General features: G+C 39.6%; 1 protein-coding gene across 1 annotated transcript in view; it reads right to left on the reverse strand.

Annotated features, from left to right (window-relative positions):
- Positions 1-20,850, reverse strand: part of LOC128687071 (protein MEMO1) — a 65,636-nt gene that overhangs the window by 13,931 nt on the left and 30,855 nt on the right. The window contains exons 4-5 of the mRNA XM_070082652.1: positions 5,303-5,415; positions 1,194-1,305 (exon numbers count right to left, since the gene is read on the reverse strand). Of these exons, the coding sequence (XP_069938753.1) occupies positions 1,194-1,305; positions 5,303-5,415 (225 nt within the window). The remainder of the gene's footprint in view (positions 1-1,193; positions 1,306-5,302; positions 5,416-20,850) is intronic.

Raw genomic sequence — 20,850 nt, forward strand, 5'->3', positions numbered from 1 at the left:
AAATTTAATTCTGTTTCATAGCTCTGATGCAATGGTTATAAACCATGATAAAACAAATGATGTAACTCAAAACACAAATCAAAATGAGAAAAGTGCAAATGAAAATAAATAATATATATACACAGGAAATACCTATGCAACACCAGAAACAAAAAGGATGAAAAGTTGTGAAAGAATGAAAGTCACAATACCGTAGTTACTGAGTTGGAACAATTGACAGAGGACCCACACTCAGGAGATAAAGCCTTCGATAATGTTTGAGTCTAGCGTGGACCATTATAAAGTCACAATTGTGACTTCATTATGGTCCTGGATGGACTGAAACCTCACTGAAAGTTTCCTCTCTGAAGTGCAAGTTATTTGTAAGTTGGGGAAGTTATGAACAGCAGACCTGTCTTTGGTAATGCATGCAAAATAATATAATAGTGAAGGTACCGTGTGTTTTGGTCAAAATTAATAACTCAAGTACAGTATACTGAACAGTTCTGGTCTCCAAGCTACAAACAGGTTGCATTACTGGTACTCTGACTTACAAACAAGTTGTTTGTCTAGAAAACACAATGCACAGGATACTTGTGTATCACACGTTTGTGCAATGATTTAGTGGTTATATAACTTTAATTGGATGTTTGTAAAAGTTAGATCTCCTGTATTGCAATGTGATGCAGTGGAACATATTACTTATGTCTTTTAATACTGAGTCCAAAAGTTTAAGTAGCAGTAGAAACCAACTGTGGCTGTAAATAAAGCAAATAAATGTTTCCAAGGAGAAATCATTGAAGGAAAATGGAACTAGAAAATTAGTTCAGAAAATGTCAGCCCAAAATTTATGAAATAAGAAATATTTTAATATAGAAATAAATTATGTTTCCTTTATTACATGCACTACAGCACACAAGTAGACAACAAAAATAAAGCATCAGGTTGTAACAGAAAAATGCACACAGTTATAACAATAGCATTGCACTCAAAAAAAAATCCTTCCACAAATAAAAAAATTTCTACATAACTTATAGGAAAACATATGACAGCACAATAAAAAAAATAAAAATGAAATGTTTGTACCAATTTCCAGTAAAGCACAACCAATATACTTTAAATGAAAACAGAAAAATTACCAAGTTGAAATACTGTACATGTAGTTTTGAATGCATGTATGTGGTCATGGTAATTTAATTAACGGATCAACTTACTCTTCCATAATTTTCGCTACATAGGGGAGGTGCATTTCAATGCTGTGTTCGTCTTCGTCAGCAGACACAGTCATAGTCTCGAAGTGGCCCGTCTGATACAGCTCATTGTAGACTGCAAAGTAATACTGTATATTAATAGGTAGTTACACACTACAATATACCACATTTGATTCTGCCCATTATAGAAATTAAATTCTATAAATGATGCTAAAAGCAATTACAGTACATATACCTTTAAGAAATTAATATATAAGACACGTAACATATCAAGGAATATTGTTTGTGTTCAACACACTGGCCACATCCCACCAAGGCAGGGTGACCTAAAAAGAAAAAGAAAAGCTTTTCTTTTGAAATTTAGCAATTTATACAGAAGGAGTTACTAGCCCCTTACTCCCGGCATTTTAGTCACCTCTTAGGACACGCATGGCATACAAAGGAAGGATTCTTTTCCGCTTCCCCATGGAGATAATATAATATATACATGTATATTTATTTTATGACACACTGGCCATCGCCCACAGAGACTGAGTGACTCAAAAAAGACGACAAAAGTTTTTCTTCTATTTACATTTAGTAATTTAGACAGAAGGGATTACTAGCTCCTTGCCCTATAAAGGAATATTATCAAAATGCTGCAGTCACATTCTGGGGGAAAACAAATTTTGATAGCTTGATTTCATGATCCTTGAGCACTTAATTTTTATATTATCCTCTCTTCTTTAATGGCATTTAAAAAATCTAGACAGCTTTTCTTTGCATACTTTTTAAAATCAGCTGTGATATTTCATCAGATCATAATTTTCATTAATTTCTCACTATTCACTATACCTACAATTTCTTAATCATTTCCTTTATACTGTGGACCCCCGGTTAACGAACTTTTTTCATTCCAGTAGTATGTTCAGGTGCCAGTACTGACCGAATTTTTTCCCATAAGGAATATTGTGAAGTAGATTAGTCAGTTTCAGACCCCCAAACATACACGTACAAACGCACTTACATAAATACACTTACATAATTGGTCGCATTTGGAGGTGATCGTTATGCGGGGGTCCACTGTATTTCCATATCTGTTTTTAGGAAGTATTTACAAGATATGAAAACTGGTTTATTTTTATAATTTCCCTTATATTCACAGGTACATTTACTTTATGTTTTAAAAAGCCAATGTTATTTATTTATAATAATACAAATAGCCAATAAAAATGCAAATAGCTACTTTATTCCCACTTAATTCCTGGTGGGAAACGGCCAACGTGTTAAAAAAAAAATTCAAAATAAAGCACTAAATCTTTTTCACACACTAATAACTCAGCCTAATTGTCGCAGTGTAGTAAGACATGCAACACTGGTGCTCCATCCCACCACTAGATGTAACATTGGTGCTCCATCCCACCACTAGATGCAACACTGGTGCTCCATCCCACCACTAGATGTAACATTGGTGCTCCATCCCACCACTAGATGTAACATTGGTGCTCCATCCCACCACTAGATGTAACATTGGTGCTCCATCCCACCACTAGATGCAACACTGGTGCTCCATCCCACCACTAGATGTAACATTGGTGCTCCATCCCACCACTAGATGTAACATTGGTGCTCCATCCCACCACTAGATGTAACATTGGTGCTCCATCCCACCACTAGATGCAACACTGGTGCTCCATCCCACCACTAGATGTAACATTGGTGCTCCATCCCACCACTAGATGTAACATTGGTGCTCCATCCCACCACTAGATGTAACATTGGTACTCCATCCCACCACTAGATGTAACATTGGTACTCCATCCCACCACTAGATGTAACATTGGTACTCCATCCCACCACTAGATGTAACATTGGTACTCCATCCCACCACTAGATGTAACATTGGTGCTCCATCCCACCACTAGATGTAACATTGGTGCTCCATCCCACCACTAGATGTAACATTGGTGCTCCATCCCACCACTAGATGTAACATTGGTGCTCCATCCCACCACTAGATGCAACACTGGTGCTCCATCCCACCACTAGATGTAACATTGGTGCTCCATCCCACCACTAGATGTAACATTGGTGCTCCATCCCACCACTAGATGTAACATTGGTACTCCATCCCACCACTAGATGTAACATTGGTACTCCATCCCACCACTAGATGTAACATTGGTACTCCATCCCACCACTAGATGTAACATTGGTACTCCATCCCACCACTAGATGTAACATTGGTACTCCATCCCACCACTAGATGTAACATTGGTGCTCCATCCCACCACTAGATGTAACATTGGTGCTCCATCCCACCACTAGATGTAACATTGGTGCTCCATCCCACCACTAGATGTAACATTGGTGCTCCATCCCACCACTAGATGTAACATTGGTGCTCCATCCCACCACTAGATGTAACATTGGTGCTCCATCCCACCACTAGATGTAACATTGGTGCTCCATCCCACCACTAGATGTAACATTGGTGCTCCATCCCACCACTAGATGTAACATTGGTGCTCCATCCCACCACTAGATGCAACACTGGTGCTCCATCCCACCACTAGATGTAACATTGGTGCTCCATCCCACCACTAGATGTAACATTGGTGCTCCATCCCACCACTAGATGTAACATTGGTACTCCATCCCACCACTAGATGTAACATTGGTACTCCATCCCACCACTAGATGTAACATTGGTACTCCATCCCACCACTAGATGTAACATTGGTACTCCATCCCACCACTAGATGTAACATTGGTGCTCCATCCCACCACTAGATGTAACATTGGTGCTCCATCCCACCACTAGATGTAACATTGGTGCTCCATCCCACCACTAGATGTAACATTGGTGCTCCATCCCACCACTAGATGCAACACTGGTGCTCCATCCCACCACTAGATGTAACATTGGTGCTCCATCCCACCACTAGATGTAACATTGGTGCTCCATCCCACCACTAGATGTAACATTGGTACTCCATCCCACCACTAGATGTAACATTGGTACTCCATCCCACCACTAGATGTAACATTGGTACTCCATCCCACCACTAGATGTAACATTGGTACTCCATCCCACCACTAGATGTAACATTGGTGCTCCATCCCACCACTAGATGTAACATTGGTGCTCCATCCCACCACTAGATGTAACATTGGTGCTCCATCCCACCACTAGATGTAACATTGGTGCTCCATCCCACCACTAGATGTAACATTGGTGCTCCATCCCACCACTAGATGTAACATTGGTGCTCCATCCCACCACTAGATGTAACATTGGTGCTCCATCCCACCACTAGATGTAACATTGGTGCTCCATCCCACCACTAGATGTAACATTGGTGCTCCATCCCACCACTGGATGTAACACTGGTGCTCCATCCCACCACTGGATGCAACATCGGTGCTCCATCCCACCACTGGATGCAACATTGGTGCTCCATCCCACCACTGGATGCAACATTGGTGCTCCATCCCACCACTGGATGCAACATTGGTGCTCCATCCCACCACTGGATGCAACATTGGTGCTCCATCCCACCACTGGATGCAACATTGGTGCTCCATCCCACCACTGGATGCAACATTGGTGCTCCATCCCACCACTGGATGCAACATTGGTGCTCCATCCCACCACTGGATGCAACATTGGTGCTCCATCCCACCACTGGATGCAACATTGGTGCTCCATCCCACCACTGGATGCAACATTGGTGCTCCATCCCACCACTAGATGTAACATTGGTGCTCCATCCCACCACTAGATGTAACATTGGTGCTCCATCCCACCACTAGATGTAACACTGGTGCTCCATCCCACCACTGGATGCAACATCGGTGCTCCATCCCACCACTGGATGCAACATTGGTGCTCCATCCCACCACTGGATGCAACATTGGTGCTCCATCCCACCACTGGATGCAACATTGGTGCTCCATCCCACCACTGGATGCAACATTGGTGCTCCATCCCACCACTGGATGCAACATTGGTGCTCCATCCCACCACTGGATGCAACATTGGTGCTCTATCCCACCAATGGATAATCTTATCACTAACATTTGATAAATTATTTCCTTCTTAAAACACAACTGAGAAAAATAACACTTACCTTGTTGATCAACTATCAGATCATAAAGAGGTGTTCGATACTTGGTTAGAGAAGATAGTGCACAACCAGATAACCGAACATGATGTGACGGACCCAGTATGAAGACACGTTTCCTGTGAAATTGAAGGCACTGAATAACTATAACGTATCACTGCTTGTATCAATTACAGGTGCTCCTCAACTTATGATGGTTTGACTTATGATATTTCGACTTGACAATGGTGCGAGAGAAATTACTTTGGAGATGAAATTTAAGATGATTAAATAACAAAAAAAAGCACAATACAGTGACTGGAACGATACACAAATAACCCGCACATAAAAGAGGGAAGCTTACGACGACGTTTCGGTCCGACTTGGACCATTGATAAAGTCAATGGTATTATATACTATTCTTGTACTACTACTACTACTACTACCACCATCACCTCTTCCTGCCTATATATAGCCGTCCTGCTCCACTTCTGGTTAGTGTGACTTTGTCAATGGTCCAAGTCGGACCGAAACGTCGTCGTAAGCTTCTCTCTTTTATGTGCGGGTTATTTGTGTTAAGATGATTATTCAGCATGAAGGGAGAAAGTCCATAACTTGTATTCATTTATTTACTTCTCAATACTGGTACAGTGGACCCTCGACCAACGATGGCATCGATTAACGATAAATCCGACCAGCGATACATTTTAACGCAAAAATTTTTCCTCGACTAGCTCTAAAAAACTCGACCAACACTATTCGTTCCGTCTGAGACGTGTCCACTTCTGGCCAGTGTTTACAAGCCAGCCAGCCACCGTGGTCGCTTCCAAGCATACAATCGGAACATTTCATATTATCACAGCCTTTTTAGTGATTGCACCTGCAAAATAAGTCACCATGGGCCCCAAGAAAGCTTCTAGTGCCAACCCTACAGCAAAAAGGGTGAGAATTACTATAGACATGAAGAAAGAGATCATTGCTAAGTATGAAAGTGGAGTGCGTGTCTCTGAGCTGGCCAGGTTGTACACAAAACCCCAATCAACCATTGCTACTAATGTGGCCAAGAAAACGACAATCAAGGAAGCTGTTCTTGCCAAAGGTGCAACTGTTTTTTTGAAACTGAGATCGCAAGTGATAGAAGATGTTGAGAGACGTTATTGGTGTGGATAAATGAAAAACAGATAGCAGGAGATAGCATCTCTCAAGCGATCATATGCAACCATATGACCTGTCTTTGTAATACTCACTTGTGCTTTATAGTAATCTGTTTACATTAATGTTTTATCACTGATTTCATCATTGCTTAGTTAATCTTAAGTTAATTTTAAGCCAGCCCGTAATGCTATGCATAGTATAAGTGGCTTTGGCATGCTGCTCTTATCTGTATTTTTTTGTACCTCTGTATGTGTGCTCAAATTGTTAATAAATAAATAAATAAATAAAAAAAAGGCTAGGAAGTTGCATGATGATTTAATTAGAAAAATACCAGCAACTAGTGGTGATGCGAGTGAATTTAAGGCCAGCAAAGGTTGGTTTGAGAGATTTAAGAATTGTAGTGGCATACATAGTGTGATAAGGCATGGTAAAGCTGCCAGTTTGGACCAAAAAGCAGCTGAAAAATATGTGCAGGAATTCAAGGAGTACATAGACAGTGAAGAATTGAAACATAAACAAGTGTTTAATTGTGACAATGACAATGTTGTGAAACACTTTAGGAATGTCATAAAGGAACGGGAGGTACAGGCCTCTATGGACAGATACGTTGTGCGACAGAGGTCCAGTGACTCTCAAGCTGGTCCTAGTGGCATTAAAAGAAGAAGGGAATTGCCCTTCTAAACACTAACACCATCAACACTCTCCCCTCCTCCCATCCCATCAATCATCACCAGATCTTCAATAAAGGTAAGTGTCATGTAACTGTGCATGTCTTCTTCAGTTTGTGTGTATTGAAATTAATATTTCATGTGGTAAAATTTTTTTTTCAATACTTTTGGGTGTCTTGCACGGATTAATTTGATTTCCATTATTTCTTATGGGGAAAATTAACTCGACTAACGATAATTTCGATTAACGATGAGCTCTCAGGAACGGATTAATATCGCTGGTCGAGGGTCCACTGTATTAGTTAGTTATATTAATTATTTGTTTATTTACTTATTCAGTGACAGTAGTTATTTATTTACTAACTTATTCAGAATATCACATTCATATTCGACTTGCAATATTTTCAACTTACAACAGGTTCGCTGGAACATAACCCCATCATAAGTCGAGGACCACCTGTACATCATATAGATCTACATTCACATGTGTAATGCTACAAAAGCAGATCTACGTTTTTTACATATTTTCAAATATAACAAAAACAAAAAAAGGAGATCCAAGTTTTTTTACACATTTTCAAATGTAACAAAACAAAAAGATCTACTTTTTTTACATACTTTCAAATGTTGAAAAAACGTATATATACGTTTGGACCGTTTACGGGTTAAAATGAAATACAGTGGACCCCCGCATAACAATCACCTCCCAATGCGACCAATTATGTAAGTGTATTTATGTAAGTGCGTTTGTACATGTATGTTTGGGGGTCTGAAATGGACTAATCTACTTCTCAATATTTCTTATGGGAACAAATTCGGTCAGTACTGGCACCTGAACATACTTCTGGAATGAAAAAATATCGTTAACCGGGGGTCCACTGTATTAGTGTCTTTATGTATAGTGTATTACAATGTGTGTTATGAATGGTTTAAAAACCCGACAAGTTGAAGATTGAGACACTTATGCAACATATAGGAATCTTTATTCAGGAAGCAGAGAGGTGTAAGGAGAGGAGGATTTTGAGATAATAAGTCCCTCAGCCTGGAGTTGATGTGTTCAGTCCATCAATCTTGTAGAATGTATAGCAAAGGGCTGTAGATGTGGCTTATATACTGTAGTCAGGTGAGGCGAAGCAGAAATAGGTGAGGTCATAGTGGAACCATCCACCAGTCTAAGTAGGTCTTCGTCCAAAGCTTGGACAAGTGTTGAAGAATTCGCTTGATGGACTGAACACACCGACTCCAGGCTGAGGGACTGATTACCTCAAACTCCTCCTCTCCTTACACCTTTCTGCTTTGTATTGGACTGATGAAGCCACTGTGTGGCGAAACATTTCCTGAATAGATTCCCAATTGTTACCTAAGTGTCTCAACATTTTAATCTGAACAGCAATTAAAAACCTGTAAAATTTAGTTCAAGAAATTTCACTAGCTCTTGAGTGCTTTTTATCGAGGAGTCAGACATACAGTGCCACAAGACCCATCTTCACTTTATTTCTGTCACCATGGAACCACTTAAGCTCATGGATACGGCACATGTCCTCACTCTTAAAATGATACCACCAGAGGCGGCTCATCCATAGGAGCTGCAGAGCAGTAATATCCCCAGATGCTCACTCCCATACGTACTACTTCATCAGCCTTACATTAAAATAATTTGCAACTGAAAATTACAGGAAAAATCTGTTGTACATTGTTTTCAATGTAATTAAAAGCAAATTTTTTATTTTTATTTTTTATTGAAAAGAGATAAACAATGATTAAAAACAGAAGTATGATGCTGTACGAGAGAATAGGGGCTGCTAGCACTACAAATTGCCATTGTACACCACGTTTCACTTATTGCCAGAAACTTCAGAGCCTTACACATGCAACTATTCTCAACCATCCACTACACATCAACAACATTATACAACACTCACTACACATTAACACTACATGACAGGCTCTCTACCCAGTATTATTATTTTTTTTTTATTATCACACTGGCCGATTCCCACCAAGGCAGGGTGACCCGAAAAAAAAAACTTTCACCATCATTCACTCCATCACTGTCTTGCCAGAAGGGTGCTTTACATTACAGTTTTTAAACTGCAACATTAACACCCCTCCTTCAGAGTGCAGGCACTGTACTTCCCATCTCCAGGACTCAAGTCTGGCCTGCCGGTTTTCCTGAACCCCTTCATAAATGTTACTTTGCTCACACTCCAACAGCACGTCAAGTATTAAAAACCATTTGTCTCCATTCACTCCTATCAAACACGCTCACGCATGCCTGCTGGAAGTCCAAGCCCCTCGCACACAAAACCTCCTTTACCCCCTCCCTCCAACCTTTCCTAAGCCGACCCCTACCCCGCCTTCCTTCCACTACAGACTGATACACTCTTGAAGTCATTCTGTTTTGCTCCATTCTCTCTACATGTCCGAACCACCTCAACAACCCTTCCTCAGCCCTCTGGACAACCGTTTTGGTAATCCCGCACCTCCTCCTAACTTCCAAACTACGAATTCTCTGCATTATATTCACACCACACATTGCCCTCAGACATGACATCTCCACTGCCTCCAGCCTTCTCCTCGCTGCAACATTCATCACCCATGCTTCACACCCATATAACAGCGTTGGTAAAACTATACTCTCATAAATCCCCTCTTTGCCTCCAAGGACAAAATTCTTTGTCTCCACAGACTCCTAAGTGCACCACTCACCCTTTTCCCCTCATCAATTCTATGATTCACCTCATCTTTCATAGACCCATCCGCTGACACGTCCACTCCCAAATATCTGAATACATTCACCTCCTCCATACTCTCTCCTTCCAATCTGATATCCAATCTTTCATCACCTAATCTTTTTATCCTCATAACCTTACTCTTTCCTGTATTCACTTTTAATTTTCTTCTTTTGCACACCCTACCAAATTCATCCACCAATCTCTGCAACTTCTCTTCAGAATCTCCCAAGAGCACAGTGTCATCAGCAAAGAGCAACTGTGACAACTCCCACTTTATGTGTGATTCTTTATCTTTTAACTCCACGCCTCTTGCCAAGACCCTCGCATTTACTTCTCTTACAACCCCATCTATAAATATATTAAACAACCACGGTGACATCACACATCCTTGTCTAAGGCCTACTTTTACTGGGAAATAATTTCCTTCTTTCCTACATACTCTAACTTGAGCCTCACTATCCTCGTATAAACTCTTCACTGCTTTCAGTAACCTTCCTCCTACACCATACACCTGCAACATCTGCCACATTGCCCCCCTATCCACCCTGTCATACACCTTTTCCAAATCCATAAATGCCACAAAAACCTCTTTAGCCTTATCTAAATACTGTTCACTTATATGTTTCACTGTAAACACCTGGTCCACACACCCCCTACCTTTCCTAAAGCCTCCTTGTTCATCTGCTATCCTATTCTCCGTCTTACTCTTAATTCTTTCAATAATAACTCTACCATACACTTTACCAGGTATACTCAACAGACTTATCCCCCTATAATTTTTGCACTCTCTTTTATCCCCTTTGCCTTTATACAAAGGAACTATGCATGCTCTCTGCCAATCCCTAGGTACCTTACCCTCTTCCATACATTTATTAAATAATTGTACCAACCACTCCAAAACTATATCCCCACCTGCTTTTAACATTTCTATCTTTATCCCATCAATCCTGGCTGCCTTACCCCCTTTCATTTTACCTACTGCCTCACGAACTTCCCCCACACTCACAACTGGCTCTTCCTCACTCCTACAAGATGTTATTCCTCCTTTCCCCTACTTAAACAAGATGAGTCCTACACAGATGACAGCAAGGAAATGAGTGAGCTACTCAAGTCCCAATATGACTCAGTTTTTAGCAAGCCGCTAACCAGACCGAGACTCGAAGATCAAAATGAATTTTTTATGAGAGAGCCACAAAATTTGATTAACACAAGCCTATCCGATGTTATCCTGACGCCAAATGACTTCGAACAGGCGATAAATGACATGCCCATGCACTCTACCCCAGGGCCAGACTCATGGAACTCTGTGTTCATCAAGAACTGCAAGAAGCCCCTATCACGAGCCTTTTCCATCCTATGGAGAGGGAGCATGGACACGGGGGTCGTCCCACAGTTACTAAAAACAACAGACATAGCCCCACTCCACAAAGGGGGCAGTAAAGCAACAGCAAAGAACTACAGACCAATAGCACTAACATCCCATATCATAAAAATCTTTGAAAGGGTCCTAAGAAGCAAGATCACCACCCATCTAGAAACCCATCATTTACACAACCCAGGGCAACATGGGTTTAGAACAGGTCGCTCCTGTCTGTCTCAACTATTGGATCACTACGACAAGGTCCTAAATGCACTAGAAGACAAAAAGAATGCAGATGTAATATATACAGACTTTGCAAAAGCCTTCGACAAGTGTGACCATGGCGTAATAGTGCACAAAGTGCGTGCTAAAGGAATAACAGGAAAAGTCGGTCGATGGATCTATAATTTCCTCACTAACAGAACACAGAGAGTAGTCGTCAACAGAGTAAAGTCCGAGGCAGCTACGGTGAAAAGCTCTGTTCCACAAGGCACAGTACTCGCTCCCATCTTGTTCCTCATCCTCATATCCGACACAGACAAGGATGTCAGCCACAGCACCGTGTCTTCCTTTGCAGATGACACCCGAATCTGCATGACAGTGTCTTCCATTGCAGACACTGCAAGGCTCCAGGCGGACATCAACCAAATCTTTCAGTGGGCTGCAGAAAACAATATGAAGTTCAACGATGAGAAATTTCAATTACTCAGATATGGTAAACATGAGGAAATTAAATCTTCATCAGAGTACAAAACAAATTCTGGCCACAAAATAGAGCGAAACACCAACGTCAAAGACCTGGGAGTGATTATGTCGGAGGATCTCACCTTCAAGGACCATAACATTGTATCAATCGCATCTGCTAGAAAAATGACAAGATGGATAATGAGAACCTTCAAAACTAGGGAGGCCAAGCCCATGATGACACTCTTCAGGTCACTTGTTCTATCTAGGCTGGAATATTGCTGCACATTAACAGCACCTTTCAAGGCAGGTGAAATTGCCGACCTAGAAAATGTACAGAGAACTTTCACGGCGCGCATAACGGAGATAAAACACCTCAATTACTGGGAGCGCTTGAGGTTCCTAAACCTGTATTCCCTGGAACGCAGGAGGGAGAGATACATGATTATATACACCTGGAAAATCCTAGAGGGACTAGTACCGAACTTGCACACGAAAATCACTCACTACGAAAGCAAAAGACTTGGCAGACGATGCACCATCCCCCCAATGAAAAGCAGGGGTGTCACTAGCACGTTAAGAGACCATACAATAAGTGTCAGGGGCCCAAGACTGTTCAACTGCCTCCCAGCACACATAAGGGGGATTACCAACAGACCCCTGGCAGCCTTCAAGCTAGCACTGGACAAGCACCTAAAGTCAGTTCCTGATCAGCTGGGCTGTGGCTCGTACGTTGGTTTGCGTGCAGCCAGCAGCAACAGCCTGGTTGATCAGGCGCTGATCCACCAGGAGGCATGGTCACAGACCGGGCCGCGGGGGCGTTGACCCCCGGAACTCTCTCCAGGTAAACTCCAGGTAAACACGAAATCACAGCTTCCCTATCTTCATCAACATTTAAAATTCCTCAAAATATTCCCTCCATCTTCCCAATACCTCTATCTCTCCATTTAATAACTCTCCTCTCCTATTTTTAACTGACAAATCCATTTGTTCTCTAAGCTTTCTTAACTTGTTAATCTCACTCCAAAACTTTTTCTTATTTTCAACAAAATTTGTTGATAACATCTCACCCACTCTCTCATTTGCTCTCTTTTTACATTGCTTCACCACTCTCTTAACCTCTCTCTTTTTCTCCATATACTCTTCCCTCCTTGCATCACTTCTACTTTGTATAAACTTCTCATATGCTAACTTTTTCTCCCTTACTACTCTCTTTACATCATCATTCCACCAATCGCTCCTCTTCCCTCCCGCACCCACTTTCCTGTAACCACAAACTTCTGCTGAACACTCTAACACTACATTTTTAAACCTACCCCATACCTCTTCGACCCCATTGCCTATGCTCTCATTAGCCCATCTATCCTCCAATAGCTGTTTATATCTTACCCTAACTGCCTCCTCTTTTAGTTTATAAACCTTCATCTCTCTCTTCCCTGATGCTTCTATTCTCCTTGTATCCCATCTACCTTTTACTTTCAGTGTAGCTACGACTAGAAAGTGATCTGATATATCTGTGGCCCCTCTATAAACATGTACATCCTGAAGTCTACTCAACAGTCTTATCTACCAATACATAATCCAACAAACTACTGTCATTTCGCCCTACATCATATCTTGTATACTTATTTATCCTCCTTTTCTTAAAATATGTATTACCTATAACTAAACCCCTTTCTATACAAAGTTCAATCAAAGGGCTCCCATTATCATTTACACCTGGCACCCCAAACTTACGTACCACACCCTCTCTAAAAGTTTCTCCTACTTTAGCATTCAGGTCCCCTACCACAATTACTCTCTCACTTGGTTCAAAGGCTCCTATACATTCACTTAACATCTCCCAAAATCTCTCTCTCTCCTCTGCATTCCTCTCTTCTCCAGGTGCATACACGCTTATTATGACCCACTTCTCACATCCAACCTTTACTTTAATCCACATAATTCTTGAATTTACACATTCATATTCTCTTTTCTCCTTCCATAACTGATCATTCAACATTACTGCTACCCCTTCCTTTGCTCTAACTCTCTCAGATACTCCAGATTTAATCCCATTTATTTCCCCCCACCGAAACTCCCCTACCCCCTTCAGCTTTGTTTTGCTTAGGGCCAGGACATTCAACTTCTTTTCATTCATAACATCAGCAATCATCTGTTTCTTGTCATCCGTACTACATCCACGCACATTCAAGCATCCCAGTTTTATAAAGTTTTTCTTCTCTTTTTTAGTAAATGTCTACAGGAGAAGGGGTTACTAGCCCATTGCTCCCGGCATTTTTGTCGCCTCATACGACACGCATGGCTTATAGAGGAAAGATTCTTTTCCACTTCCCCATGGACAATAGAAGAAATAAAGAACAAGAGCTATTTAGAGAAAGGAGAAAAACCTAGATGTATGAATATATATATGCATGTGTGTGTCTGTGAAGTGTGACCAAAGTGTAAGTAGGAGTAGCAAGATATCCCTGTTATAAAGCGTGTTTATGAGACAGAAAAAGAAACCAGCAATCCTACCATCATGCAAAACAGTTACAGGTTTCTGTTTCACAGTCATCTGGCAGGACGGTAGTACTTCCCTGGGTGGTTGTTGTCTACCAACCTACTTCCAGTATTCATACTTAAATAATACATATTAGAGCTGATTTTCTCCATTCTGCTTTAATGTCACCTTTGCACCTTTCATAATATTTCTGGTATATATTTAAATGTTTATACAGTAGTGCACTGTACAGGTCCGCCATCACAAATCCGGCAATCAGTTATTCGGTTCCTTCAGTTATTTGGCACTAATTTTGGCTAGCATAATTTCAAATTTCCAGGGTCGCCACACCAACCTGCTAGTACTGTTTGGTGGCGCTACTTGCTGCATAAGTCATTCCAATTTCTTTTTCTCCATATATTGTTTTAACCTGCTTACTTTTAGCCCTAGTCATATTTCCAATGAATAAAAGAAATGCTTCTCATTATGTAAAGCACGTACACAGTACAGTATCCATTAAAGATAAGGTGGCTTTGAAGCCACTGTCGGTTGCCATGAGCTCAGTCTCATGAAGCAGGAGAATATGCTGTATTATTACGCTAATATCAACACTACAGCTTATTTGCCTATCACAACTGATCTAATATGACATAAGAAACATTATAAATAACATAAAACATGTTAAATACTCCAGAATGAATAATATTTGGCATAACACCGAGCAGTTCGACAGAGTTATGAAGAGGATATGGTAAACAAATACCATTCTCCTCTCCTTGTATTGGGGGCTTAGAGAAAACGGAGTATAGCACAGAGATAACTATGATATACACTCGTACTCCACCATAAACATGAAACAAAAAAGTTATTTTCTCACTATAGATTATCACACACAGCAGCATATGTGTAGAGAACCTAGGATAACCCAAAAAAAGTCAACGTGGCTTATTTTTAGTACCTGGCACTGATGTCAGCTAGGCCTGTATACCTTGTACATGTACGTGTAGTAAATAAAGATATTATTATTATTATTATTTTCTCAGTTGTTTGTTGGGTTATCTTATTCAAACTTGGGCAATGTACGATGGAAAGATACTTCTTCACGCACACCAAAAATGAAAGGAATCAGACCATAAATAGCGGAGTTCACTTCTCAGCCATTAGCGGCCGCTTAGCGGTATATTTTTGTATGGTTGTTATGGTTATATTCTCATTTTTTCAGTCTCATTTGATAGAGTGAAAGATATATTACAGAAATAGACATGATTTTGATTGCTTTCATGATGAAAAGTACCTTGAAATTGAGCTCACAGTAGCGAAAATGTTCTATCCTTTAGCGAAGCGCAAGAGTAAACAAATGACATCACCGTCCAATACCTGTCCACCTGCCAGTCCAAATTCCAGTACGGAGTCAAGAATGGATTGACATTATTTATACAGTTATTAAAATAATGCAGTAGTCTGCATAACAGTAAATCTTCTATTTTTTTTTTTTTTTTTTTTGTGAATAAAAATTGAAAATGGTAAGCAAGAGTAATATAAGAGTGGCCTGTAGCCGTGACTAATGAACAGGGAAAATGTTATTTTAGTGCCAGGAATGTCTGCATTGTTTATTCTGGACCCTATTTTGAAATTGGCATCTGTTGAAATTTGTGTGAAATTGGCCAAATTGCCAATTTCTGACCACTTTATTGGGTAGTTGAAATAAGTGAATGGGCGGATTCTTGTACTCAGTTGACAGACTAGAAGTAAATAACTTTATTCAGGTATACACAAATACAGTTACATAGATTATCATACATAGCAGTGTATGTATTGAGAACCTAGGATAACCCAGAGTAGTCAGACAAAGTGACTTATTTCCAGTACCTGGCTTGGGCTTGCCATATATGATTTTTGGTAAATATTTTTTTTTCTCAGTTGTTTGTTGGGCTATCTCATTGAAACTTGGGCAATGTATGATGGAAAGATGCTTCTTAACGAACAACAAAAATAAAAAAGACGGACGATAAATAAGGGAGTTCACTTCTCAGCCATTAGCCGCCTCTTTTGCAGTATATTTTCGTATGGTTTTATGGTTGTATTCTCATTTTTTGGACTCATTTGATAGAATGGAAGATATATTACAGAAATAGACATGATTTTGATTGCTTTCATAACGAAAAGTACCTTGAAATTGAGCTCAAAGTAGCGGAAATGTTCGATCTTTGCCGATGTTCAATGAACTGTGTAAGTCAAGTTGGTTAATTTTATTAAGTGTATTCTAACCTAACCACTCTGTAATTCAGCAAACTCAGTAATCCGGCACACTACAGGTCCCAATGATGCCGGATTTGTGATGGAGGACCTGTATATCGTAATAAACAGAATAGAGGAAATCAGCTCTAATATATATTATTATGGTGTGAATACAGGGCAGAGCCCGTCATAAGTCCGAGGCATTGGTAAATGAGAACGTCACTAAATGAGGAGAGGCTGTATTATTTGTTTAAATAAGTCACAAAGGGGCCTAACCAAAAAGATAATTGGTTGGGAAAAATTTGTTCGGTACTTGGCTATTGAGAATATATACCTGGGTGTGTTCTTAGGAAATTTTAATATTCAAGTGCATTCTTGACTATATAAAATAGTTGACTGACTACTGAGAATAAATCTCTGGGTGTTTTCTTAGTAAATTTTAATAATCAACAACTTTCACTTGATTACACATACCATCCGACTTACGACAGAGTTCGGTTCCAAGAAACCGGTCGTAAGTCGAAATGGTCGTAAGTCGAACTTTACTACTGAATATCAACATAACATTTTTGTAATGACTTTATTTTATTGTTTTGTTTTGGTATTTCGTGTTTCACTTTACTTTTTATGCTGTTAGTACTGTATTTTACACTGTAAGGTTTAGCATAAACACTGTGTACAACACAAATAGTTGTTTATTTCCCAGAAATTTGGCATAAAAAACATGGTTGTAAGTCGAGCAGGTTGTAAGTCGGATGGTAGGTGTATTTAAATGTTTATACAGTAGTGCACTGTATATCGTAATAAACAGAATAGAGGAAATCAGCTCTAATATATATTATTATGGTGTGAATACAGGGCAGAGAGTCCGTCATAAGTCCGAGACATCGGTAAATTAGAACATCACTAAGTGAGGAGAGGCTGTATTATTTGTTTAAACAAGTCAACGGGACCTAACCAAAAAGATAATTGGTTGGGAAAAATTTGTTCGGTACTCGGCTATTGAGAATATATCCCTGGGTGTTTTCTTAGGAAATTTTAATATTCAAGTGCATTCTTGACTATATAAAATAGTTGGCTGACTACAGTGGAACCTCTACTTGTGAGCGTGTTCACATGCGAGTTTTTTCAAATACGAGCAGTCGATGGGTTGACTTTTTGCTTCCATACGCGGGCAAAATTTCCACAAGCGAGCAGACCTCAAGGCAGGTTCCTTGACATTGGTGAGGGACTCCTGCTCTTGATCTCGGGAATTGTATCTCATTTGTTTGTTGGACTATCTTATTGAAACTTGGGCAATGTATGATGGAAAGATGCTTCTTAATGTACGCCAAAAATGAAAGAAATCTAAGCATAAATAATAGAGTTCACCTATCAGAAATTAGCCACCCCATGGCGGTATTTTCGTATGGTTTTTATGGTTGTATTCTCGTTTTTATAGTCTCATTTGAACGAATGGAAGATATATTACAGAAATATATATGATTTTGATTGCTTACATGACGAAAAGTACCTTGAAATAAAGCTCAACCTAGGAGAAATGGTCCATTGCTTGGCTGTTTCAGAGTAAACAAATGACGTCACTGTCCATTCCAATATGCAGTCGTGAATGGGTTGACATTATTTATACAATTATTGCAATAAGGAATAACAGTAAATCTTATATTTTTTGTGTGAATAAAAATTACAAATTATTTATATAATAATAATAATAATAATAATAATAATAATATGTATAATAATAATAGTATAATAATATAATACAATAATAATCATAGTAATATGTATAATAATAATACATACATAATAATAATGTACTACATATAATAATTATAATAATAGACGGCTTCAAAAGGCAATCACTAGATGGCAGTGTTTACCACAAAAAAGAGGGAGCGGTTGTGGCTGCCTCCACCTGTTACATAATGACATATTTTATTCATTCTAGAGTATATATCATATTTCTATGTTATTTATATTGTTTGTTATGTCATACTAGATGAACTGTCATAGATAAATTAGCCATATAGATGATGTTAGCGAAATTATTATTAAAAGTATTTTGCCCGGTCTCCAGACAAACTCTAGTCCACCGCCGACACTCCCCATACCACTACATGAATGACATTTTATTCATTTTAGAGTATATATCAGGTTTCTATGTTATTTATATTGTTTATTATGTCATATTAGATGAAGTGAGATAGATAAATAAGCCGAATAGATGATATTACCCAAATTATTCATGAAGTATTTTGCCCGGTCTCCAGACAAACTCTCGGCCACCGCTGACACTGCCCATACCACTATATGAATGACATATTTTATTCATTTTAGAGTATATATCAGGTTTCTATGTTAATTATATTCTTTATTATGCCATATTAGATGAAGTGAGATAGATAAATAAGCCGTAGAGTTGATATTAGCGAAATTATTGAAGTACAGAATTCCACTGGAATGGATTAATTGCATTTCAGTTAATTTAAAAGAGGAAAATTGATTCTGCGAACGAGCAAATCCAGTTGCGAGCAAGGCCATGGAATGGATTATACTCGCAAGTAGAGGTTCCACTGTACTGAGAATAAATCCGTAAATGAGGAGAAACTTTAATGATCAACAACGTTCACTTGATTATATAAAATAGTTGACTGACTATTGAGAGTATATCCCTGGGTGTTTTCTCAGTAAATTTTAATATTCAAGAACTCTACCTTGACTATATAAAATAGTTGACTGGCTATTGAGAATATATCCCTGGGTGTTTTCTCAGCAAATTTTAACGCCGGGTCACCATCTGGAGAAGACCCGGGCCAGAAGTACGGGCGAATCAACAAGAAGTAAATTTTAATCAAGAATTCTAACCTAACTATATAAAATAGTTGGCTGACTATTGAGAATATATCCCAGGGTGTTTTCTCAGTAAATTTTAATATTCAAGAGCTCTAACTTGACTATATAAAATAGTTGGCTGACTATTGAGAATATATCCCTGGGTGTTTTCTCAGTAAATTTTAATATTCAAGAACTTTCCCCTGACTATATAAAATAGCTGATTGACTATTGAGAGTATATCCCTTGGAGCTTTCTTAGCAAATCTATATATAAATCAGTCGGCTGATTGGAAAAGCTTGCGTGCTCTCTTTCATCGCAGCTGCTTCTTCCTCTAAGTCCGTCACCTAGAGAAAAATGGACTGGTTCAAAATACGCTCTCGCCGACTTCGGGAGAAATCTATTGATTCCAGGTGGATTCTGGAAAATGAAAAGCACCTTAAAATTAAGGACCTCGGTTATGGAGGGTGTGGTAAGACCCAACTCTGGAATCTTCCAGGACACGACACACCAGTGGTCCTCAAAAACATCTTCGATCCTAATACCCGAGAAACGGATTGTCTGCGCGAGGCCCAGATCTTGGAGAAACTCAACGGTGCAGGTGGAGCTCCCAGACTTCTGGGTCTGTCTCCTGAGATAGGTTGTTACTTTATGTCTTTTTTGGGATTGGAGGATCTGGAAACACTCAGCCACAACCAGGAGATAGGTAGGGAAAAATTAGATGATTTGTTTTGGCTAAAAGCCATAGAAAGCATCATCAAGAATTTGATTAAAATCCACAAAAAATGCATTGTCCATCTGGACCTTAAACAAAACAATGTAATGGTAGACAGAACCGACCCAAAATGTCCAAAAACCTCTATAATTGATTTCGGACTTTCAACCCGCCCAGGCCAACCTTGGGTTTATGGTGACTATGAAAAGAACCGCATCGACAAGTTTTTGGCGTTCAGCCCCTGGACCTGTTATGAAGCTGCTATGGGCCAGCCTGTCACAACGAAAAGTGATGTGGTGGGAGTCGCCCTGCTCATCAAACAGGTTATTGGAATAATGGATCGTAAGCCCCACCAGCTCATGACCATGGCCCTGAAGGGCCTCAGCCAGGACCCAAAGGAGAGACCTGGCCTGAAGACGTATCTCCGAACAACACAAAAAATCATTAAATTCTTCACTGCCAAGTTTGGTTGAGCTCGGACTTTTTTTGTTTATTTTTTGTTACATATTGCCAAATTTGGTTGACCTCGGATTTCTTTTGTTTATTATTTGTTATATACATTGTAAAAAAAAAAAAAAAAAAAAAAAAAAAAAAAAGGAACTTGAAGAGCAGCCGCCTCCACGTGGCAAGTTCTGGGTACCTTGTGTAACTGAGAGTACTTGGACACTCATGTGTGACTGTTGCTACATGACCAGTCATGTGTGAG

The sequence above is a fragment of the Cherax quadricarinatus genome, chromosome 7 (assembly GCF_038502225.1).
Source record: "Cherax quadricarinatus isolate ZL_2023a chromosome 7, ASM3850222v1, whole genome shotgun sequence".
NCBI lineage: Eukaryota > Metazoa > Arthropoda > Malacostraca > Decapoda > Parastacidae > Cherax > Cherax quadricarinatus.